Source organism: Gracilinanus agilis, chromosome 1 (assembly GCF_016433145.1).
Source record: "Gracilinanus agilis isolate LMUSP501 chromosome 1, AgileGrace, whole genome shotgun sequence".
NCBI lineage: Eukaryota > Metazoa > Chordata > Mammalia > Didelphimorphia > Didelphidae > Gracilinanus > Gracilinanus agilis.
In genome coordinates this window covers 732,140,384-732,164,786 of record NC_058130.1, presented here as the reverse complement: position 1 = coordinate 732,164,786, position 24,403 = coordinate 732,140,384, and the positions used below count along the sequence as shown (strand labels likewise).

At 41.0% G+C, this 24,403-nt stretch overlaps 1 protein-coding gene across 3 annotated transcripts; it reads left to right on the top strand.

The window, feature by feature from the left end:
* The first annotated feature begins 13,391 nt into the window (after positions 1-13,391).
* KXD1 (KxDL motif containing 1) lies at positions 13,392-22,102 on the top strand. Of its 3 annotated transcripts, XM_044658642.1 has the most exons (6): positions 13,427-13,489; positions 14,744-14,874; positions 18,811-18,963; positions 19,168-19,214; positions 20,789-20,998; positions 21,804-22,102. In XM_044658642.1, exons 2-6 carry the CDS (start codon positions 14,774-14,776, stop codon positions 21,812-21,814), a joined length of 522 nt encoding a protein of 173 aa, XP_044514577.1. In that variant the 5' UTR covers positions 13,427-13,489; positions 14,744-14,773; the 3' UTR covers positions 21,815-22,102. The 3 variants fall into 3 exon arrangements, with proteins under 3 accessions (XP_044514576.1, XP_044514577.1, XP_044514575.1); XM_044658641.1 differs by having other exon boundaries at positions 13,392-13,448; positions 20,789-22,102; XM_044658640.1 differs by having other exon boundaries at positions 20,789-22,102.
* The last annotated feature ends 2,301 nt before the right edge of the window (positions 22,103-24,403 follow it).

The window sequence follows — 24,403 nt, the reverse complement described above, 5'->3', positions numbered from 1 at the left end:
GGTGAGGAACTGAGAGTCTATACCATAATGACACAAGTGAAAAAGGAGAGATGTTGTGAAAGCAGAAATTATTGGAATGGGGCAGTTAGGTGGCTCAGTGGATAGAGAGCCAAACTTGGAAGTCAAGAGGTTCTGGGTTCAAATCTGACCTCAGATATTTCCTAACTGTGTGACCCTGACCAAGTCACTTAATCCCAATTGTCTAGCCCTTACTGCTTTTCTTCCTTGGAATGAATATTTAGTATTGATTCTAAGACAAAATGTAACAGTTATTGGAAAGGAAAGGAAAGGAAAGGAAAGGAAAGGAAAAGAAAGGAAAGGAAAGGAAAGGAAAGGAAAGGAAAGGAAAGGAAAAAGAAAAGAAAAAGGTGATTGGATAAGGGGAGTAAGAAAGAGGAGTCAAAGATGAAATCTTCTTTGGAGGTAGATATGGACTCTAGTCCCTTGCTGAGCAGATATAGAGAACTCCTTTGACTGGTCCCTAGAGACTAGGGCTGCCTAGAAGATGCTTGGCAACTCAGAATATTGATTATTTAAAGCAGTGGTTCCCAAACTTTTTTGGTCTACCGCCCCCTTTCCAGAAAAAATATTTCTTAGCACCCCCTGTCACATACTATCACTGCCCCCTTACAGTTATTCACCACCCCCAAATGCACCTGTGGCCATCACCTCCCCACCATTGCTGCAGCACCCTTGGGGGCAATGGCCCCCACTTTGGGAATCACTGATTTAAAGGGTGCTTCAGCCCTTTCTATGATCTATAAAAGTAAAAACAGTGTACCCATTTTATCCATTTTTTCCCATATATCCTTGGACATGCAGACCATTGTATAGAAAGGAGGTGTGTGTGGCAGGAGAGTTAAATTTTCCTTCCCTTTTTGTAAGGTTCAGAAAAGGAACATTTTAAGAAAGGAAAAAATGATAAAAATCAACTTTAGTCAGTCAACAATAAATATTTATGAAGTACTTATTATGCTTTCTCAAGGAGGGATAAAGGGAAGGAGAAGGAGAATATGGACCACAAAATTTTAAAAAATGATAAAATTTTTGTTTACAGGCAATTAAGAAAAAAATTAAATGTTAAAAAAAGGACTTACTTAATGCTTAAACTATGATAAATGCTGGAAATACAAAAAGAGGCAAAATAATCTCTGCTCCCAAGGAACTCACAAACTAATGTAAAGAAACACAATCTTTCAGATAAATTGTAGAGTAGAGATGCATATCATTGTGGAGAACAAATAGAAAATTTCCTCTCAAATGAATGCATTGTGAGAACCTATGGAAGGCATGACAATGACTGAAACAGTGATGGTTCCTGGGCATTGTGGTCCATCAGGTCATTTGCATATGACAGTTTTTAGAGTTTTGGAGTTGGCAACTGAAAAAATATATATAAATCTGTTATCTGTATATAACTATTTAAATATCTATCTGTATAAAACAGTTTGGGCAACTGAGGTAGCAATGTGCACTTAGCAGATTGGCCAGTATGACAATAAAGGAAAATAATAAATGTTGGAGGGGTTGTGGAAAATTGGGACACTAATGCATTGCTGTTAGAGTTGTGAATTGATCTGACCATTCTGGAGGGCAATTTGGAACTATGCCTAAAGGACTATAAAGAATACATACTTGGGGCAGCTGGGTAGCTCAGTGGAGTGAGAGCCAGGCCTAGAGACAGGAGGTCCTAGGTTCAAACCCGGCCTCAGCCACTTCCCAGCTGTGTGACCCTGGGCAAGTCACTTGACCCCCATTGCCTACCCTTACCAATCTTCCACCAAGGAACTAATACATAGAAGTTAAGGGTTAAAAAAATATATATATATATATACCTTTTGATCTAGTAATACCACTACTAGATCTATATCCCAAAGAGATCAACAAAAATGGGAAAGGACCCGTTTGTACAAAAATATTTATAGCTGTGCTTTTTGTGGTGGCAAAGAATGTGATGGAAACTAAAGGGATGTCCATCCATTGGGGAATGGCTAAACAAATTGTGATATATGATGGTGACAGAATACCATTGTGCTATAAGGAATGATAAACAGGAGGATTTCAAAAAGAGCTGGAAAGACCTACAAGAACTGATGCAGAGTGAAATAAGCAGAACTAGGACAAAATTATATACAATAACTGAAATACTGTGGAACCATCAAATGTGATAGACTTTGCTACTAACAATGATCCAGAACAATTCTGAAGGACTTATGAAAAAGGATGCTATCCACCTCTAGAGAAAGAACAGTTGGAGTATAAATGCAGATGAAAACATATGACTTATCACTTGTTTATTTGGGTATAGAATTTGGTGTTTTGGTTTTACAAGATTATTCACAAGATTCAGCTGGGTAGCTCAGTGGATTGAGAGCTAGGTCTACAAATGGGAAGTCCCAAGTTCAAATCTGGCCTCAGACACTTCCCAGCTGTGTGTCCCTGGACAAGTCACTTAACCCCTATTGCCTAGCCCTTACTGCTCTTCTGCCTTGGAACCAATACATAGTATTGATTCTAAGGTGGAAGGCAAGGGTATAAAAAAAAAGGATTATTCACTTATAAAAATGAATAATATGGAAATATGTTTTGTGCAATAATACATGTATAACCCCTAAAAAAAAACTGTTTGGGGACTAAAGAAACATTTATTGACCTGAGGGAAAGCTAGATACCTTGAATTTTATAAGGAAAAAATGAGTCATTGATCACTAAAAGTTTCCAGTTGTGAGACATGAGCAGGTATTAAGAAGTTATAGAAGGGGGCAGCTGGGTAGCTTAGTGGATTGAGAGCCAGGCCTAGAGACAGGAGGTCCTAGGTTCAAATCTGGCCTCAGACACTTCCCAGCTGTGTGACCCTGGGCGGGTCACTTGACCCCCATTGCCTACCCTTGCCAATCTTCCACCTATAAGTCAATACACAGAAGTTAAGGGTTTAAAATTTAAAAAAAAAAAAAAAAAAAAAGAAGAAGAAGTTATAGAAGAGAGAGAAGAAACAGGATACTAAACTGAGTATAGAAGCTTATATGCATAGGAGTATATATGTATCTATATAGAAGTATAAAATCTAGGAAAATACAGAAGATTTCTGACTGACAACTGACTCTTTTACTTCTTTGCTAGGAATTTGCCGATTGGAAGAGAGGAGTTGCTGATTGTCTAGAGCAGTGATGGGCAAACTTTTTAAAGAGGGGGCCAAAGAAAAGGAAATGCTCATCAGTCAGTCTGTTTCTAAGGCAACTCATTCAAAGTTTCATTGTGTTGTATCCTACTCATTGTATTCATCAGATTAGGAATAATGTCCCATAGCTGCATAAAACATTTCAGGCCCCCACCCCCCATCCAACCCTTGGGCCGTAGTTTGCCCATCACTGGTCTAGAGAAAGGCTGGAGCAGCTGCAGGATGCCTATTGAATGAGAGCTGAATCTTGATGCTATATAAAGAATAATGCTTCAAAATCAGAAGAGAAAAGGATAAAACTCAGAGATGATGATGGTGTTGACTCTTGTTGCCTCACTTGCTTTTTTTGGTTGAGAGAGAGAAACAGGAGAAAAAAATAGATTTTACAACTATTCATCTATGAGCTGTGTTTTGCTGTGAGCAGGAACTTGTGCCTGACTGGACAAAGCTTCCCTTACTATTTTCAGATCTTGGGAGCTTGTCTATATTCTTGCTTAAGGGAATTTCATGTCCTTGAAAAAGCATAACACCATCTAATTAAGAGTGGCTATGAATTAAAAGAGCTTGTCATTACCTGGTCAGCTGTACAGAAGATGAGGAATAGTTATAATTACCAGCAGAAGGATGGTAAAAACTAGAATAGGAGCACCTAAAAGAGAACTGGATTTGTGTGGCACAGATTCTTTCTCAAAAGACCAAGAACATCAAGACCAGATCTGTGAATTTTCCAAGGCACTGGGGTTCTCTACCTATATGCTTCCATTAGGTTTCTGTCAATCTTCTTTATAGAGACTAGAATGTGTCCAGTCTTCCCCTAAATGGTATTCATTTAAGTTTATGTGTTCATGGACCATGGTTATTCCTGTTTGGTCTACTGAGTGTTATAATTATTCTTACTTTTATAGAAGAGAGGCACATACCATTGTGGAGAGCAATGTTGAGTAAATGTTATATTTATTATTGTTATCTTATTATTCAGTAAATGTTTATGAGTTAGTGGGTATCATGGTGATTGATTTTGTGTAAATGGGAAACACATGAGTCCGGATAAAGGTTCAAGAGCTGTAGGCACAAGTAGTGGGCTTATATCTCCATAAAACCAGGTTACCCTTAACACTCCAAGAAAGAGTTTTGACTCGTAGGCATGGCATGCTGCTTCTTTTGGAATATCAAACACACCAAAATAAGTTCAAATTAGGATGAGAAAGTCATCCTAGAAAATAAGAGAGTTCATATCATGCACAGGCTACAAACACAAGTATAGAAAATTATTGCTTACAGGAGAAACATATGGCAAGCCTGAGAGAGGAGTTTCTATGTTTTCCATTTATACATATTTTATTTTTCATCTATTTCTATTTCCTTTATTGATCACAAATTAGAGACTAATGACCATGATCTATCTACTTCTGGGTCAGGCTGGAAGGATGAGCTCCAAGCTGAGGGGATCCTTTATTGAATAAGTTTAGTGACTGCCAGAGTGGTCCAGTGGATGGTTCTATAGTCAGAAAATCTGAGTTCATGGAGGAATTCCATGTGAATTGGAAAGACCTCCAGAAATTCATACAAAGCAAAAGGAGCAAAACCAGGAGAACATCACACACAGATACATTATGACACAATCAAATGTAATGTACTTCTCTACTAGCAGCAATGCAATGATCCAGGACAATTCTGAGGGACTCATGAGAAAGAATGCTATCCACATTCAGAGAAAGAACTGTGGGAGTAGAAACACAGAAAAAAAAACATATGATTGATCACATGGTTTGATGGGGATATGATTGGGGATGTTGACTTTAAACGATCACTCTATTGCAAATATTAATAATATGGAAATAGATTTTGAACAACAATACATGTAAAACCCAGTGGAATTGCTCGTCCGCTCTGAGAGGAGGGAGAAGGGGAAGGAAAAAACACAAATCATGTAAACATGGAAAACTATTCTAAATTAATTAATATAAATAAAATAAATAAATAAAAAATTTTTGAAATTTAAATTTAAATTAAAAAAAAAAAGATCTGAGTTCAAATCTACTCTCAGACACTTCCTAGGTGGGTGACCCTGGGCAAGTCACTGCACCTCTGTCTTAATTTCTCCAATTATAAAATGGAGATAACTAAAACCCACCTCACAGGGTTGTTCTGAGGATCAAATACAGATAATATCTGTAAAACTTCTTGGCATAGTGCCTAAACGAACCTAGCCACTATAGAGAGGTGGGGATTTTTTTTTTCTCACACTCTCTGGTATATTATGCACCCCTCCTTTCCCTTCACCCCACAGCTTAAGGAGAATCACCTAAAGATTAATTTTGACACATGTTTATGGTTTTCCCAAAAAGGGGAATAGAAAGGAATTCAAGTGTAGGATATCTATTTGTTTCTTCCCCAGAAGAAGAAATTCTAAAAACACAAAAGACCCACAAGCCTGCACTGACTAAAACTTAAACTTGAAGTAATTACATAACTACTATTAAGCTCTCTTGAGACCTTGATGCTTATATAACCTGGGTTCAGATCTGGAAATTTTATATAACACTGCTTTTTGTTGGAAAGGAAGATGTCAACCCTGAGTACTTGCAAGAGGGGCAGAGTTCATGCGAGAGCTCCAGAGAGGATAGACATTCTTCTACCTTCATCTTTTTTTTTAACCCTTACCTTTTGTGTTAGTATCAATTCTTTTTTAAAGCAGTAAAAATCGAAAGGAGCTACCAACACAACATACACCTGGTTTCCAGCTTGCTTCCCTAGAGATTTTGAGGAAATTTTCTCTCGGATGAAATCAGCGATTCCTGGTAGGAGAGTTCATTCACTCTGTTTTCCGATAACTTATTTATACTTATTTAATATTTTCCCTCAATTATGTATAAAAATTATTTTTAACATTTGTTTTCTAAAATAATGAGTTCCAAATTCTCTCCCTCTCTTGTCTCCCTTCCCTGTCCCTGAGATGATAAACAATTTGATAAAGGTAATACATGTTCTATCAACAAATAACTTACCCTGATCATGTTCTACTTTATTTCCTTCCTGAGTTTTTTATTGTATATGTGATATGTGTCTTCTGTCATGGCACAAACAATATGGAAAAGCACTAGGGTAACCTGTATCAAACTATTTACCACGTTAGGGAAAATGGGACATTCAGGGAAGAAGAAAATGTGAGTCCTAAAATGTCAGAAAACAATTGTCAAAATTTGTTTCTACATGTAATTGAAAAAAACACAACACAACTTTTTTTTTTTTTTAAAGAAAAAATAGTTAAGGGCAGCTGGGTGGTTCAGTGGATTGACAGCCAGGCCTAGAAACAGGAGGTCCTAGGATCAAATCTGGCTTCAGACACTTCCTAGTTGTGAGACCTTGAACAAATCACTTAACCCCCATTGCCTGGTCCTTACCACTCTTCAGCCTTAGAATCAATACAGTACTAGGTCTTAGAAAAAAGAGAAAGAAAGCAAGAAAGCAAGAAAGCAAGGAAGGAAGGAAGGAAGGAAGGAAGGAAGGAAAAAATACTTAACCTACATTTAAAGCACCAAAATATGCAACATTTCATGAAACTAACGTATTTGAATTTCATATTCATCTCAGCTCTGAATTGTCCAAAAGATTCCCTCCTTTAAAAGGATTTTGATTGAGAAAGGGACCAGAGATATTGGATGATAGTTAGTGGGTTTGTTGGGATAGTTATTGTCTAGTGAGGGTTTTTTAAGGATTGTAGAGACGGGCTTATTTGTAGGGAGGAAGAAAGGAACTGGTGAATAGAGAGAGGCTAAAGATTAGAGAAAGATGATGACAAAGCAATCTTCTGGAGAAGATAGGAAATGATGGAAGAAGAATAACAGAGTTGACCTTGGGACAGAGAAGGGCCTTCATCAAAGGCTGGAATTAAGAGGACGATGTCTGAGGGATGCAATAAAAAAAGGGAAAAGAAGGAGCTCATGCTCCCAAATCTCCAATTTTTCATTGAAGTATGAAGCCAGGTCTTTATTTAACCGAGATAGGGACAGAATAGGGTAATGTCAGAGACTTAAAGAAAGAAGAAAAGTTATGGAATAATAATTGTGGTAGATGGAAATAGAAAATCAATGAATGAAGTGTAGGAGGATTGTCTGTTTCACTGCAGGTCCAGTAGAGATAAGATAACATTAATGGGTGATAGGTCCAGAAAGCATGATCTTGTGACTTCCTTCAAGTTATTTCAGTGGCATGAACCTAAGTAGGAGCAAGAGAAACAGTTGGTGAGACAGAAGTAGGAGCAAGAGACAGTTAGTGAGAAGAATAGATAGACGACAGAAGCAATCCAGGATTGGGACTGGACAAAGTGTAAATGATGACAAGCCCAGGGAGCAAGAAATTCAAGAGGAGCAGATGTGAACAGATTCACCAAAGGGTTGAGATTGGGAAAGAAAAAAGAGTATATATAGTGTTATGATTAAAAATGATAAAGACTGATATAAATATATAAATTAGTATTTTAATTAAAGCCATGTTGATAGGGATAAAATCATTAGAGCACACGCCTGTAAGTAATTCAAACTGCCTCCGCTATCTTTTACCTTTCCTATCGCGTGCCTCCTAGCTAAGAGAGAGCTTCCTTTCGGATTCTCCTCCCATTTAAACTGTCCTCTGTGTGGTGAAGCAGGCGTCCCCACGCCCAAAGAACCGGAAACCCGTTGGACCACGGGAAATGTAGTTTGATAGTTCCCATGTGTCCATAGGAAATATATATATACTTGTAAATGTCATCTCCCAAATTCCAATTATACAATAGTCAGACAGTAGAGATGATGTTCTGGAAAAGTGCTGGGGTTGGAGAAATTAGAGATCATAGTGAGAATGATAGGGTTGGAGTGTCTAAGGCACAAGGAGAGATGGAATGATTTTAAAAATTATGATCAGGAGCAACTGGGTAGCTCAGTGAATTGAGAGTCAGGCCTAGAGATGGGAGGTCCTAGGCTCAAATCTGACCTCAGACACTTTCCAGCTGTGTGACCCTGGGCAAGTCACTTGACCCCCATTGACTAACCCTTACCACTCTTCTACCTAGGAGCCAACACACAGAAGTTAAGGGTTTAAGAAAAAAATAAAAATTATGATCAGATAAAGGAATTTCAGAGTTCTTGTACATGGAAACAGAATACTTGTGAGTGATGACAAATATCAAGATAGGACCATCTCTGTGGTTACCAGAGCTGGGGGGGAGGGGCAGAGGAGTAGGTCATGGGAATTGAGTAGAGTGACGAAATGGAAACTTAGGTATAACGGAAACTTAGGTATAACGGAAACTTGGTACGTGCCTGGGTATCCATGCCATGGTGTCTCAAGATGGTATCTCCACATATGGGAGCTGTCTCAGAAAACTGTGATGATTAGTAAGGGAACCACCTTGAAGGGACAGACCATAACTGGTTCTGGTCAGCCAACCATTTGATGAACAAGAGACTCTTTGGTTGGTTACAGTGTTATTCAAAAAGCCTGTCAGACTGAAGTATACTTTTTAAACTTTCTATTATTCTTTTTTTTGTCTGTATTTTCCTTTGTAACATGGATAATGTGGAAATGTTTGTGTGAATACACATGTGTAATCTATATCAAACTGCTTGCCTTCTAAAGGAGGGGGAAGAGCAGGAAGGGAAAGAATGTGGAACTCAAAAATTTTTTTAAATCTGAATGTTAACATTTTTTGTTTACTTGTAGTTGAGAATAGAATTTATAAAAAATGTAAACAACAAACAAAAAGGCTTGTCAGCTTCAGCCTTCTTTTTAAACCCTTGTCTTACTTTAGGGTATTAAATATTGACTTTAAGAAGGAAGAGCAGTTAGGGCTAGGTAGTTGAGGTTAAGTGACTTGCCCTGGGTTATCTATCCAGGAAATGCCTGAGGCTAAAATTGAACCCAGGACCTTCTATATCCATTGAGCCACCTAGCTGCCCTTTCAATCTTCTTTTTGCTCCCTTACTCTTAGGAGAGCAAAGTGATCAGTGAAGGAAATGCACCTTGGATTTTGTGAGTTTAAAACATCAAGAGGAGTATTTGGCATCTGGTTGTCCAGTGAAATATAGATATTTTTATATATCCATCTATGTGTGCATTTGTTTTTCATTTCCTTATTGGTCATATTGCAGAAGAAGATTCATATAAAGTAAAAAAAAATTACTTAGAAAATAAAATGAAAAATAATAGACTTGTTGGGGCTGCTAGAAAGCTCAGTGCCACCTGAGAGCCAGACCTGGAGACCTAGAGATAGGAGGTCCTGAATTCAAATATAACCTGAGGTACTTCCTAGCTGTGTGACCCTGGGCAAGTCACTTAACTCCATTGCCAAGCTCTTACTGCTCTTCTGCCTTGGTACAATACACAGTATTAATTCTAAGACAGAAGTTTTAAAAATAGATTTTGATCTGCATTCAAATTCCACCAGTTCTTTCTCTGGAAGTGGATAGCATTTTTCATCGTGAATCCTTTGGAATTGTCTTGGATCATTGTATTGTTGAGAATAGCTAGTTCATTCATAGTTGATCATGATAAACATTTATCAAGCACCTACTATGTGCCAGGCACTGTGTTAAACTCTTTGGATACAAAAAGTAGCAAAAGACAGTCCCTGCTCTCCAGGAGCTCATAATCTAATGGAGGAAACAATATGGAAACAATATTTCACTTGGTGATCTCATCAGCTCCTGTGGATTTATTTATCCTCTTGATGCTGATGCTGATCATATTATCTACCTCTCTGGCCCTCCAGTCTCACATCTCCAATTGCCTTTTGGACTTCTCCCGTGGGATATCCAGTAGACATCTGAAACTCAGCCTGTAAATCAATACAGATCAAGAAGAGAAGAGATCCTAGGACAGATCCTTCTACTAGACACCTGGAAGACTTGATTTGGAGGAGGACCCAGCAATGGAGACAAAGAAGGATCAGTCAGAGAAATAGAAGAATAACTGGGAGAGAGATGTCCTGAAGACCTGGAGAGAATAGGGGATCATTAATGTCAGAGCACAGAATATCAGAGGCCAAGAAAGACCTTAGAAGATAGAAGACAGAATGGCTGAGTTGGTAGGGTTCCTTGGAGCAACTAGGTAGCACAGTTGAGAGAGTGCTGAGTTCAAATCTAGTCACACCCTTTCTGGCTGTGTGTGACTCTGGGCAAGCCATTTAACCTCAGTTTCCTCAACTGTAAAATGGAGATAATAATAGTACCTACCTCCCAGGGTTGTTGTGAGGATCAAATGAGATAATATTTATATAACACTTAGCACACAGTGTTTGGCATATACTCAATGATTGATAAATACGTATTCTCTTCCTCCTTAGAACATGGAATGGAAGCACTTAGGTGGCTAAGTAGATTGAGAACCAGGCAGAGATGGGAGGTCCTGAGTTCAAATCTTAATTCAGACACTTCTTAGCTGTGTGACCCCGGACAAGTTACTTAACCTTCATTGTCTATCCCTTACTGCTCTTCTGTCTTAGAACCGATTGGTTCTAAGACAAAAGGTAAGGGTTAAAAAAAATTTTTTTTTTAAACCTTTAACTTCTGTGTATTGGCTCCTAGGTGGAAGAGTGGTAAGGGTGGGCAATGGGGGTCAAGTGACTTGCCCAGGGTCACACAGCTGGGAAGTGTCTGAGACCAGATTTGAACCCAGGACCTCCTGTCTCTAGGCCTGACTCTCAATCCACTGAGCTACCCAGCTGCCCCCCCACCCCTTTTTTTTTAAATAACATGGAATGTCAAAGCTAAGAGGGGGACTTGGAACAGAGAATGTCAGTGCTGGAAGGGAGTTTAGAGACCTTTTAGACAAAGGATTCTTTTTTTTTCCATGTTTTATTCAAAGATATTTTATTTTCCTAATTACATATAATAGCCTAGGGATTCTTAACTTGGAATCAGTAATTTTTTTTTTGCTTTGAACATTTTTATAACTATATTTCAATATAATTGCTTTCCTTTGTAAGTCTATATATTTTTATTTCATGTATTTATTTTTTTGGTAAAGATATTTTATTTTACCAATTACATGTAACAACAATTTTCCACATACATTTTCTGAAGATATATGATCCAATTGTCTCCCTCCCCTTCCTGGAGCTGGTAAGCAATTTTATCTGGATTACATATGCATTATCATGCAAAACATATTTCTATATTGTTCATTTTATTATAAAAATATTTTATTTTGCCAATTACATGTAATAACAAATTTTCACATAAGTTTTCTGAAATTATACATATACATATATAAATATCCCTCCCTCCCTTCTCTCCTCTTATTGTTAATTTTTGTAAGGGAATACTCATATAAAACTAAAACACCAAAAAAAAAACACCCCACAAATTACACACACAAAAAACCATAAATAAGGTAAAAAATTATATATTTTGACCTGCATTCTGATTCCAGTGGTTCTTTCTCTGGAGGTGGATAACATTCTTTGTCATAAGTCCCTCAGAATTGTCCTGAATCTTTTATTGCTGAAAGTAGCTAAGTCTTTCCCAGTTGATCATTCCAATATTTCAGTTACTGTGTACAATGTTCTCCTGGTTCTGCTTATTTCACTGCAGCAGTTCATGTAAGTCTTTCCAGCTCTTTCTGAAATCATTCTGTTCATCATTTCTTATAGCACAAAATTCCATCACCATCATATTTCATGTATTTAAAAACATTCTGAAAAGGAGTTTCATCTGGCTACTCTCTTTGTAGTCTCCTTGGGCTTTACCTCAATAACCCTTTGATTCTGTGCCTCCTGGCTGTTCCATGAACAAGATATTTTGTCTCTAGGCTCCAGGCATTTTCTTCCATGCCTGGAATGTGCTCTCATCTTCTCTCCTTCCTAGCTTCTATGACTTTCCTTAAGTCCCATTGAAAATCCTGTCTTCTACAGGAAGCCTTTCCCAAGCTCTCTTAATTCTATGCCAATTCTAGCTTCCCTTTGCTAATTATTTCTTATTATCTTGCATATCATTTGCTTCTTATGCATTTTTTTTGCATGTTCTCTCTCCAATTAGACTATAAGCTACTTGAAGTCAGGGATGATCTTTTGCTTCTTTTTGTATATCTTGTATTTAGCACAGTGCCTGGCACATGTTGTTGTTCAACCGTTTCTGACTTTTAATGATTCTTAGTGGGGTTTTCTTTGCAAAGAAACTGGAGTGGTTGGCCATTTCCTTCTCTGATTCATTTTATAGGTGAGGAAACTGAGCCAAACAGGGTGAAGTGACTTGCCCAAGGTCACACAGCTAGTACATGTCTGAGGCCAGATTTGAATTCAGGAAGATGAGTCTTCCTGACTGCTGGCCCAGCACTCTATCTACTGTGCTATCCCACCTAGCTGCCCTTCCTGGCACTTACTAGGTGCTTAATAAATGTTTATTGATTGACAAAGGGATTCATGACACACACAAAAAAATTAAAGACTGATGAAACCTAGTCCAATATTCTCATCTGACAGATAAATAATATAATATTAAGTGTTCTATGTGAACATACACTGAGTTTTATAAACATTTTCTCATTTAATCCTCACAATAACCCCGGGTGATTGGTGCTACACTTTTGCTTGATTTGCCCAAAGTGACACCGCTAGTAAGAGTCAAAAGGGGCAGCTAGGTAGCACAGTAGATATCGTTCCAGGTCTGGAGTTGAGGGACCTGGGTTCAAATTCGAACTTTGATACTTGCTAACTGTGTGACCATGGGCAAGTCACTTAATTCTATTTGTCTAGCCCTTATTTACTTATTTGTTACTAGGACAAAGCTGGTATTACTACCAGTTTTAGAGTTTTATTAGGACAGAGATATTACTAGGACAGAAAAGTAAGGGCTTTAAAAAAAAAGCTTTAAAAACTTAATAAAAAAGGGCTTTAAGGCTCCACTTGAACTCAGATCTCCTTGACTCCCAGGCCCAGCAATCTCCACTGTGCCATCTAGGGGCCACTAACTGTTCTGGGGAGGAACTGGCTAAAGGTTTCTTAAGAAGAAAGCATCCTATTGCCTTCATTTCTCCACTCTTTGGCCTCCTTCTGCCCTGGCTCCTCCCCCAAGAACCGCCCCAAGTATATCTCTAGCCCCTCCCCTGACTCCTCCCGACCAACCCCTTTCCTGGTCCCGCCTCCAGTTGTCTCCTCCCCTAAGTCCTCCTCTACCCCCTTTGCTCCGCGGCTCCGCCCAGCCCATCTCTCTGGTTGTGACGTCAGCCGGCGTAGCGCAGAGGCCGCTGCGCGTGAGCGCCATCCCGGAAGTGCGAGTTTCCAGATGTGCAGGTGCTGCTGCTGCCACCTCTGTCACTGCCGCCGCCTTTGCAGCTGAGTCTGGGGGTGGTGGGCGGCGCGGAGTGGGAGACAGAGTGGGGGAGACCAGGAGCCAGTTTGGGAGGGGTCACTGTTCGCCGCCTCCCTCGGCCCCAACAGGGAGTGGGGGTGGGGGCGTCCAGCTGGGCACTTCTGCTCCCTCATATCTGGCCTCGGTTCCCCCCAGCCCCTCTCCTTTTCGAGCCAGCACGGCTTATGATAGCACGGCCCTGGGCAAAGGGAAGTGCATGGTCCGCTGAGGACCCCAGAAATCCTGGAAAGAGTCAGAGTTCTAGAATGTGGGCTTGGACTGCGGGTTCGGACTGTCTCAGAACAGAGAGCATGGGATCTCAGCGGGGAAGGGACTTCCGAGCCTAAACTTCTGGGACGGCCGGGAGGGCCCTTAGGACTTTAGAACATTTATAGAATGTCAGGTCAAAAGGGTCCTTGGAACACAGAATGGTTGAACTGGTCGGGACCTCAGCACCTAAAATGGCAGAGTGGAAGGGACTTTAGAATAGAAGATGTCGGGACTGGGAGGGCCCTTTAGAACAAAAACTGTCAGAGCTGGGAGGGTCCTTAGAACAGAGAATGTCAGAGCTGGGAGGACCCTTAGAACCCAGGATGTCAGAGTTGGGAGGACTCTTAGAACCCAGGATGTCAGGGCTGGGAGGACCCTTAGAACCCAGGATGTCAGAGCTAGCCGGACACTTAGAACCCAGGATGTCAGAGCTGGCTGGGCACTTAAAACACAGATTATCATAGTTAGGAGAGCCCTTAGGACATAGAAGGTTGGAACTGAAATGGCCCCTAGACTAGAAAATGTTAGAGGCAACAGGGTCCTTGGGATAGATATAGCATGCCATGAATTAAGAGTTTCTTTTATCTTGAGTGCAAATTTCCTTCCCCCTCTCATTTTACACAGAAGAAAACTAATTCCTGAGCAAGTCTTTCTAGGACAGTACTGGGGTTTCCAGGCACTCTGAGGGATTTCTCTGTCAAGACCTTGCTCAAAGTCCTGTCATGGCAGCCTGCCTGTTAGCAGGGTTAAAAACTCCAGTGAAGACCATCTGATGGTCCTATCAGGACCACAGTCTATTGGGAAGTCCCAGAGTCTGAGGGATACAGTTTGCTAATAAAACAAAAGTCTAGGCTAGATTCTTCCAGGTTGAGAAAGGGTATCAGGAGAAAGTGAGAGTACCAGGAAGGAGCAAGTACACATGCCTGCTTGGCCAGTCTTGTAACCTCTGGCTTTGACTGGTCTGTAGGCTGCAGAGGAGGAGGTGGAGGAGGAGGAGATGGAATCCCCCAGTTCTGCCTCAGATGTGTTCTGCAATCGGATCCTCAGCATGGTGAATTCAGAGGATGTAAATGCCATCATTCAGGCTCAGAAGAACATGTGAGTCAAGACATCCATCCATCCATTCATCCTTCTATGCATTCATCTATCCCTCAGTAAGCACTTATTAGGCACCTAAAGACCTGAATTCAATTCCAGCCTCAAGCACTTCCTAGCTGTATGACTCTGAACAAATCACTTAACCCTCTGTTCACCTCAGTTTCCTTAACAGCAAAATGAGAATAACTTCACCTACCTAGCAGGGTTGTTGTAAGGATCAAATGAGATCATATTTATAAAAAGCACTTAGCACAGTGTTGGCATGTAATAGAAGCTATATAAAGCTTATTTCCTCCATTTCCTGTCCCCTACCTGCTATGTGCCAGTCCATGTGCTAGGCATAGAGGATACAAAGAAAAAAAGAAACTGTTCTTGCCCTCAAAGAGCGTTCCTGCTAATGGGGAAGATAACACACACATATATTGGTATATAAAAAACATCCACATGAAGCAAGATACAAGATTACCTTGGAGGGGAAAGAGCAAGCATCCACCACAGACCAGGAAGGGCCTTCTTTAGAAGGAATGGGTGGAGGGGGCAGCTAGGTGGCTCTGTGGTTCAGATCCTATCTCAGACACTTATTAGCTGTGTGACTTGGGCAAGTCACTTTACCCTGTTTGCCTCTATTTCTTCATCTTTAAAATGAGAAGGAAATGGCAAACCACTCCATTACTTTGCCAAGAAAATGCCAAGTGGAGTCTCAAAAGTCAGACACAGGAGCTTCTTGAATTTGTTGAGTAGGGGATTGACGTGGTAGGATCTATTTTAAAAAAAACAAACCCTTATCTTCTATCTTAGAATCAATGCTCTATTTTGGTTCCAAGGCAGAAGAGCAGTAAGGACTATAGGCAATGGGGTCCAATGCCACACAGGAAGTGTCTGATATAAGATTTGAACCCAGGACCTCCCCTTACTAGGCCCAGCTCTCAATCAACTGAGTCTACCTAGCCACCCCAAATCAGTTCTTTTGAAAATTTTTAAAAGACATTTTCCCAATTACATGTAATAACAATTTTCCATGTATGTTTTCTGAATTAATAAGATCCAAATTGTCTCCCTCCCACCCTTCCCTCCCCCATCCAGGAGATGGTAAGCATTTTGATCTGGATTATATGTGTTATTAGGTCAAGACTTATTTTTTTCACTTTATTTTAAAATATTTTCCATATTTCCATGATTCATTTTCTTTTCCTGCCCCTCTCCCAGAGCGGACAAACAACTCCATTGGGTTGTACAAGTGTCATCAAGATCTATTCTTAAGAGAATAAATTGGGTTGGGGAGAGGCTAGATCAGGGTTTATTAATCTGAATTTAATAGTAAATAGATTGGATAGATTTTTTAACATTCAGGATGATTTTATTTTATCTTTTTTAAACCCTTACGTTCCATCTTAGAATCAATACTGCATATTGGTTCCAGGGCAGAAGAGCGGTAAGAGCTAGGAAATGGGGGTCAAATGACTTGCCCAGGGTCACACAGCTAGGAAGTGTCTGAGGCCAGATTTGAATCCAGGACCTCACATCTCTGGGCCTGGTTCTCAATCTACTGAGCCACCCAGCTGCCTCCCAGGATGATTTTATTTTCCACTTCATATCTTTTCCCTCTCATCACTCCCTCCGAATTGAAAAAACAAGAAAAACAAAACTCATTACAAATACGTAAAGTCAAATAAAAAATTTTCTGCATTATTATAGTTACATTTCAATAGCTCCATGAATCTTAAATAGGAAAAAAAATTACATCTTGATTTTCACTAAGCTCTAACTGAAATTTTGCAATCCTTTCAATTATGATATTCTGAAAAGGGATCACTGGATTACCAGAGAGGTCTGAAATGCAAGAGAAAGTTAAGAACCCATGGACTAGAGATAGGGAGAACATGGTATTGAAGTAGGTGAGGTAAGAGTTGGTGAGGGCCTAAACTAGGTTGGTAGCCATGTAAGTGGAGGGAAGGGCGTTTATTTGAGATATGATGTCAAGGTAGAAATGACAAGTTTTAGTAGCTGAGTGTATTATTTTGGGTGAGAATGGAAGAGTCAAAGGTGACCATGAGATTGGAAGATTGGAAATGCTGTTGACAATAGTGAATGGTGTACTTTAGAAGAAGGGTTGTTGGAGGAGAAGTAAAGATTCTGTTTTGGATAATTTGTATTTGTGATACCAACAGGATATCTAATTGGAAGTGCCCAGTAGCCAGTTGGAGTGTAGGAGTGAATCTAAGGCAGAATGGGTAGATTTGGGAAACATTCATTGAACACATCGTCCTTGGGAGCTGATGAGGTCAAGTATAAAAGTTTTTCATTCCCTTTTTTTAGAGATCTGTTTTCTTTGGTGAGTTTTTGACTTTCTTCTATCATTTTCTTATTTTTCTTCTAAGTCTCTTTTTATTTGTTTTTTGATCCTCTCTTGGAGTTCTTGGAGTTCATTTTGGGCCTGTTAGCCTTTCACATTTGCTTTTGTGAGGTCAAATAGAGAGAAAAGAAAGGAGGCCTGGAACTGTTTGTCAGGATGGTACTGAGCAATGACAGTAGGAAGAGGATGTGGGAGAGAGTAGCATCACAAAAACCCAGGAAGAGTGGATGGTCAACAGTGTCAGATCCTGCTGGGAGTTCTGGAGGGATGAAAGTAGAGAGAAGGCCATTCTATTTGGCCACTTGTTTTTCATTGTTAACTCTGTAGAGATCATTTGCAATTGAGTGGTGAGGTTAGAGGCTGGGTTGTAGAGAGGGGGAAGGAGTGATTGAGGGGAGAGAAAGTAGAGACCAGTAAGTGCCTACTTTTTCATTGAATTTGACTGAGAAAGGAGGAAAGAGAAGATTAGGGTCTAGTGAATATTTTATTTTTATTTTAAAATTTCATTTTTTATTATATATTTATTTATTTACATATTAAATTTTTAGTTTATTTTTTAAATCCTTACTTTTTGTCTTATGGCTTAGTAATAATTCTAAGACAGAAGGGCAAGGACTGGGCAATTGGAGTTAACTGACTTGCCCAGGGTCACATAGCTAGGAAGTGTCTGAGACCAGTTTTGATCCTAGATTCTCCTGACTCCAGGCCTGGCTCTCTGTCTACCCAGCTGCCTAAAGGTTGGTACTTTCTACAAATATTATTTCACTTAAACCTCACAGCCTTGGGAGATAAGTGCTATTTTATTCCCATTCTACAATTGCGGAACCTGAGATAGTCAGAGGCCAAGTGGCTTGCTTAGGGTCACACAAGTATTTTTTCTAAACCCTTACCTTCCTTCTTAGAATCAATACTGCATATTGGTTCCAAGGCAGAAGAGCAGGAAGGGCTAGGCAGTGAGAATTAAGTGAGGTATCCAGGGTTACATAGGTATTAAGTGTTTGAGGCTGGATTTGGAATTTGAAGTCAGATTTTTCTGACTCCAAGCCAAGTGCTCTAACCACTTTGCTAACTGCTAGCTGCCCCTATCTGGTGGTAGCACAGCCATGCCAGGAAAACAGGCATCCTTCTCTTTCTTTATCTTTCTGATCTGTAAAATGGAGAATAACAAAAATTATACTACCTGGAGCAACCAGCAGAGAAGTTATTTCCTCTGTGTGTATAACAATAATAACACCCCTAATCCTAATTCATAATAGTAACAACAGTAATATCCAAGATTATGTAGTGCTTTACAATTTTTGCTTATCTTGCTTAATACATTAATACATCAATCCTCTGATATGGGTACTACAAGTAGTTCCCTATTTTATAGATGAGTAAACTGAAGTTCATCAAGGTTAAGGGACTTGCCCTGGGGTACAAAGGGGGTAAATATCCAAGGCAAGTTTGGATGGGGACTTTGTAGTTCCAAGCCCTGTATCCCTTCAACCTTGACTCCTATGTGAGGATCCAGGAGACTTCTCAGATATACCCAGGGCCTACTAATCTGGTTCCCTTCTTCTTTCTGGTCTCCCCAAATTCAGGCTGGACCGATTTGAGAAAACCAATGAAATGCTCTTGAACTTTAACAACCTGTCCAACGTCCGCATGCAGCAGATGAGTGAGCGTTTCACACACCATACCAGGACATTGATGGAGATGAAGAAGGACCTGGACAGCATCTTCCGCAGGCTCAGGTTGGTGGCCAGCTCTGCCTTTCCTGCCCGTCTTGAAGTGATGGGGGACTCTGGCCCTGGGGGGCTAGCAAAAGCAGGAAGGGCCTATAAAATTATAAGCAGGGCAGGTGAGAGGTGACCAAGGCTGTTCTCACAGGGGATGCTAGAGTACCTGTGGTAAAGAATTTAAATTGTGCTTTTTTTTTCCCCTCCTTTTTCTTATAGGACTCTGAAAGCCAAGCTGTCAAAGCAGTACCCAGATGCTTTTAGTCGTAAGTGTCTCTAAGGCTTGATCAGTTATGATTTATTTATAACCATTTATGATCTGGGTTCTAGTCCCTTAGCTCTGACCTTCTCTGTTCTAAGGGTCTTACCAGCTCTGACATTCTGGATTCTAAGGGCCTTCACAGTCCTGACAATGTTCTAAGGGCCCTCCCAGCTCTGATATTCTATGTTCAAAGGGTCCTCCCAGCTCTGACATCCTCTGTTCTAAGGCCCCTCTAGCCCTGATATTCTGTGTTCTAAAGGCCCTCTAGCTCTGACATCCTGGGTTCTAAGAGCCTTTACAGCTCTGACACCATGTTCTAAGACCCTCAGAACTCTGTTCTAAATTTTCTAAATTGTTCTAAATTTCCTCTCCGATCTGCAGTCCTATGGTTTTGCAAGGGTTAAAAATTAAAAGTTGGATTAAATTTATGAGAAATGTGATTGCTGTAATTATTACTCAAGTCAGAATGACTTTTTAGCAATTTATTCATAAAATAGAGGGAAAGAGTGAAAGTAGAGAAATGAGAAAGAGGGCAGAGTAAGAAATCTAGCTTAAGGAGCTAAGACTATTTGCTCCAGCCCTGGAGGGCCTAGGGGGTCAATTAAACAAGGATTTTAGCAGAGGCTTCCTCCAACATGAGGGGCCTCTTCGGAGGCTAGTACCTCTCAAAAAAACCAGGAAAGGGAGTCAACCTTTTTCACTCACCCATGTGGTAGTTCTAAGGGAAAAATCGAAGAGCAATCCAAGGTCCCCAGCTGAAGCTCCTCCAGGGCCAAGTTTGAAGGCAAAAGAGCTGGTCACAGGAAGTTCTTGCCACTTTTAAAGACCATTCCTTTTGTCACTTCTTGTGCCCTCCTTCCACTTTACGTGGACCAATTACAGCTATAGCTTTGCTTAAGACTTGGGGGGGGTTGTCGGGGGGGTTGTCAATCAAGTCTGATTCATCACCCACTATTACACATGTGGGTCACAGACCTCCCCCACTTAAGGATAAGTGGGATGTATAAGCTTCTAGTGATTAAATCTAAAAATGGGCAGGGGAGAGTTAATTCCATTTTTATAGTTTATAGACCATGAGCTCTACTAGTTCTGGCATTTTATATTCCAGGCATCCTTATAGTTTACTGTGTAACCTTGGGCAAGTCCTTTTGCTCCTTCAGTCTTAATTCCCTCATCTATAAAATGATGGGGAGAGAGGATCTCAAAGGTCATTTCCAATAGTAGAACTGTGTGACTTTCTTCCTCAGACCCTCCAGGGTATATACATTCCTCATTGTAGACCAGTTTTCTTTGATTCCTAAACCTAAATAGATTGTCTATGTGGTCCTAGAGTAAGATCCAAATTGGTGGGGAGCTGGGTCTATGGGTGTAGATATGCTGACCTCCTGGGACCCTTCTCAGGGATCTTCCTCCTCCTGACTGGGCAAGAATTAGGAGGCATCCTTGAGGGGAGCCTCCATCTTCTTCACCTTTGGTTGTGTCCCAGGACCCCTTCCTCCTCTTTCTAGATTTCTCAGGAGGAATGGATTACTAGTCCCGTGTGACTCAATTGACACTGATGACTCTTCCCCTCGACAGATATCCATGAGTCTCCCATCCTGGAAGAGGAAGATGATGATGTGGACCCCATCCCAGCCAGCTCAGCTACCACCATTGCTACCTCAGAGCAGAGTACGGGGTCGTGTGACACAAGCCCAGATATTATCTCTCCAGTCCTGAGCCCAGATTTTGAAGATTTATCCCAAGGTCGGCTGGACTCCCCAGCTGTGAATGGGGAGAGTCTGACAGGTGATGAGGATGATGAGGATGGTGGTGAGAGGGCCCAGGAGTAGGAGGAGCTGCCCTCTACCCCAAGTCCCAAGGAGTCAATGCGTCATAGGGTACAAACAGGAGGGCCTTCCCATCTTCCAGCATCCTGGAAAGGTGGTCCTGGCTGGTCCTCCCACAGCTTAGAACAACACACCTGGTGGGGGACAACTCCAGAAAGGATTCTTCTCTGGCCTTTGCGGGCCATGGAGCCATGCCCCTGGGCCTGAAGTCAGAGGTTGGGGGTTAGGCCAGCCTCGTTGGGGGGATGGTCACACAGTGGGTTTCCCCAGCTTTTTTTTGCTAATGCTTTTCTGCTGGTATCTTGCTCCCCAAGTTCCTTTCTTCTCTGTCCCCCAACCCCAGTTCCTAGTGTTTCTGCACATATGAAGCCAAGCTTGGGCTCTTCCAGACCTACTTCTAGGGGTCTTGGCATCCCACAGGTTTGTTCTGAGCCCTGTGTTAACAAGAAAGCTCATAGACTTGACTGGGCAATGTGGCTCAGAGGCCGGTTGTCCATAATTCAGTGAAGTTGTTCCTGTTAGGAAATCCAGAGCCAGGGCCCGACTCGGAAGCCACTGATTGTGGCTTCAACTCATGCTTATGCTAACCCTTCTCCTTCCTGGTACAGACAGACAGACAAGACACACACACAAATGCACACATACACATAAACACAGAAACAAAACATGTACTTGGGCACATATACACACATACATATACATGTATTCATGCTCATGCTTACACATATTAGGCACCAAGTATTTTCTTCTGTTGGTACCTTTAGGGCTTGTTTGAAACGAGGAAAGTTTTTGAGATGGAAGTTCAAAGGAAGTTGTTTACTCTCATGGATAGTGCTTGAGCAGAGACCAGCCACCATTTATTTTTCTGTGGAGAGAGGAGAAAGAACTACCAAGCCACTGCCTCCTCCTCCTCCTCCTCCTCCCCCTCCCTCAGGGCCCTCAGCCCAGTGGGTAGGGACATCTTTGGAAATAAAAGTTTAATTGACTATTTTTGTACCCTAAGTTTACACATACTGTGGGGGAAATAAATAAAATTCTCTGTTGCTACGAGGGTCAGGCTGAACCTTGTATCCTGCCTTTCTTCCTACAACATGGGCCTGGGAAAAGTGGAGCAATTGGGTGTTGGGAAACAGGTGAAGGGGTAGGTCCCAGGCTGGGGACAGAGAGAACTATGGCTTTGGGGCTTCCAAAAGAGTGGTGGGGATTGTTACTAGCAGCAGCTGGAAAGAAGGCTGGACGTGGAGCTTTGAAAGCCTTAAGAGTTGGTAAGTGGAAGGGGGTCTTCTGTTTTGTCCAGGTGGTCCATTTGGCATCAGATGCCAAACTGGGGTTAAGAGGTTAGTAACCCCTGGGATGGGTCTTTTACTGGACTGTGTAGGAGATTAGTCTGAACAGTTGGGAGAGGTTGGATGATTAATGAACAAGAAATATCTATTGCACTAGGTATATAAGAAACAGAACTCAACCTGGATTTCACTGGTTCAGGGAACTTTTGGGTGAGGAAACATCCTCTACTGAAGCAGCTCTTCACCTTTTTTGCAATTTATAGCCTCAAAGAGTTGCCTGGGGACACCAAGAGTGTGACTTGCTCAGAGTCACACAGCCAGGACATGTCTGTGTGAGACAGGACTCGATCCTATGTCTTCCCTGTCCCCCGGGCATCAGATACTACCATCTCTATCCCCTGACTCGAGTCAGTTCCTAACCTCAGCTCATACTGAGGAAGGAAGGGAGGACATAGAACATGCATAAGTAATCAATACACGATCTACACACAAGATGTATGGAATCCTGGAACTAACAACTGTGGGGATGGGGACAGTGTCTTAGACAAAGTGCAACTCAAAGTGAACCTTGGAGGGGGAGCTCTGGGAGTCCAGGAAGAAGGGGCAAAGAAGGCATTGAATGCTGGTGAGCAGTTTGGATCCACTGCCCCCACCCACCCACCCACCTACCCTGCCCAAACTTCTGGTATTTATGTTCTGATCAGAGCTTTGGGAACATGACTTTGGGGAGGGGAGAATCATTAAAAGGCTAAGGAGGGCCATAATCTAGAATTTGAGAGCTGGAAGGGGTCTCAGGGGGCCACCCAATCCTAATTCCATTTTATAGGTGGATAAACAGTCATACTAAGGATGTTCAGTGAGTCAATGGCAAAGAGAAGTAGCAATTCATGCCTGGGGTAGGAAGTGATATCAGAATACTTCTCTATAAGGACAGGGTCAATGTGGCTGCTTCACCTTTCCTTCCCCCCTTACCCTTGGCCAGAGAGAGCCAAGAGGTGGGTAGAACATGCTTCACCCCTCTTTCGGCCACCACCTAGGTAGCCCGTCTTCATCAAGGGCACCTTGCCAACTGCCTTGTGGCTGCCCTCTTCCCCTTGGAATTGTAACCCTTAGACCTGGACTTTCAGTGGCACTGAGCAGGTTTAGCACTCGGACTGACCTCTCCTGATTAGTGGGTGAGTGAAGACGTTAGCCCTGTATTTCTAGTTGGCCTGAGACAATGTTTCACAACCCTTTCAGTCATCTACCTAGAACTTAGGACTTAACCAGGATAGGCATCTTGCCATGTAACCTATTGATTCCTGTGTATCAATTCTGTTAGGTAGCTTCCATTAGCCACCTTGCTGTTTTCATAAAGAGGCTCTTACCTGAAACCTCACCTTCTGTAGGATGCAAGCCTTTCCCTCTTTCCTGTCTTTCTAAGATTATTTTCCATTAGAAAAAATTTACACAATAAGAATATTATAAAGATGAGAAATTTTGAAAGACGTAGGAACTCTTAACTGCTACAGAGAATGCATGATAAAACAGGATACTCACCTAAAAAAGTGGTGAGAGACTCAATGAAGATTGGGACTTTTTTGGATGTGGCTAAGGCGGGAATTTGTTTTGTCTGAATATCCATGTTTATAATTGGAACTTTGTTTTTCATGCTTTCTCAATTGGGGTTTGGGGGGGAGAGAGTTGGAAAAAAGAAGTAACCCTAAATAAAATTGAATTTAATATTTTTTATACAAAACATTTTCCATTTACACTATATATCTTTTAAATTAAAGTTAATTTTTAATATATATTTTATTTTCCAAGTTACATGCAGTAACAATTTTTCAACATAAATTTTCTGAAATTATATGGTCCAAATTGTCTTCCTCCTTCCCTTCCCTCCTTGCTCCTGGAAATGGCAAACAATTTGATTTGGTTTATACATGTATTATCATGCCATAACATACTTCCATATTGGCCATTGTTGTAAGAGGTTACTCATATAAATCCCAAGCCCCAAATTAAAAGCACAAGTAAGTTAAAGTGAAAATAGTATGCTTTGATCTACATTCTGACTCCAACAGTTCTTTCTCCAG

Bases quoted from the DNA above. Each gene is read 5' to 3' on its own strand.
- KXD1 (XM_044658641.1), top strand. From the start codon at position 14,774: ATGGAATCCCCCAGTTCTGCCTCAGATGTGTTCTGCAATCGGATCCTC. The intron at 14,875-18,810 runs GTGAGTCAAGAC...CCCCAAATTCAG, and splicing joins ATTCAGGCTCAGAAGAACAT to GCTGGACCGATTTGAGAAAA. The intron at 18,964-19,167 runs GTTGGTGGCCAG...TTTTTCTTATAG, and splicing joins AGCATCTTCCGCAGGCTCAG to GACTCTGAAAGCCAAGCTGT.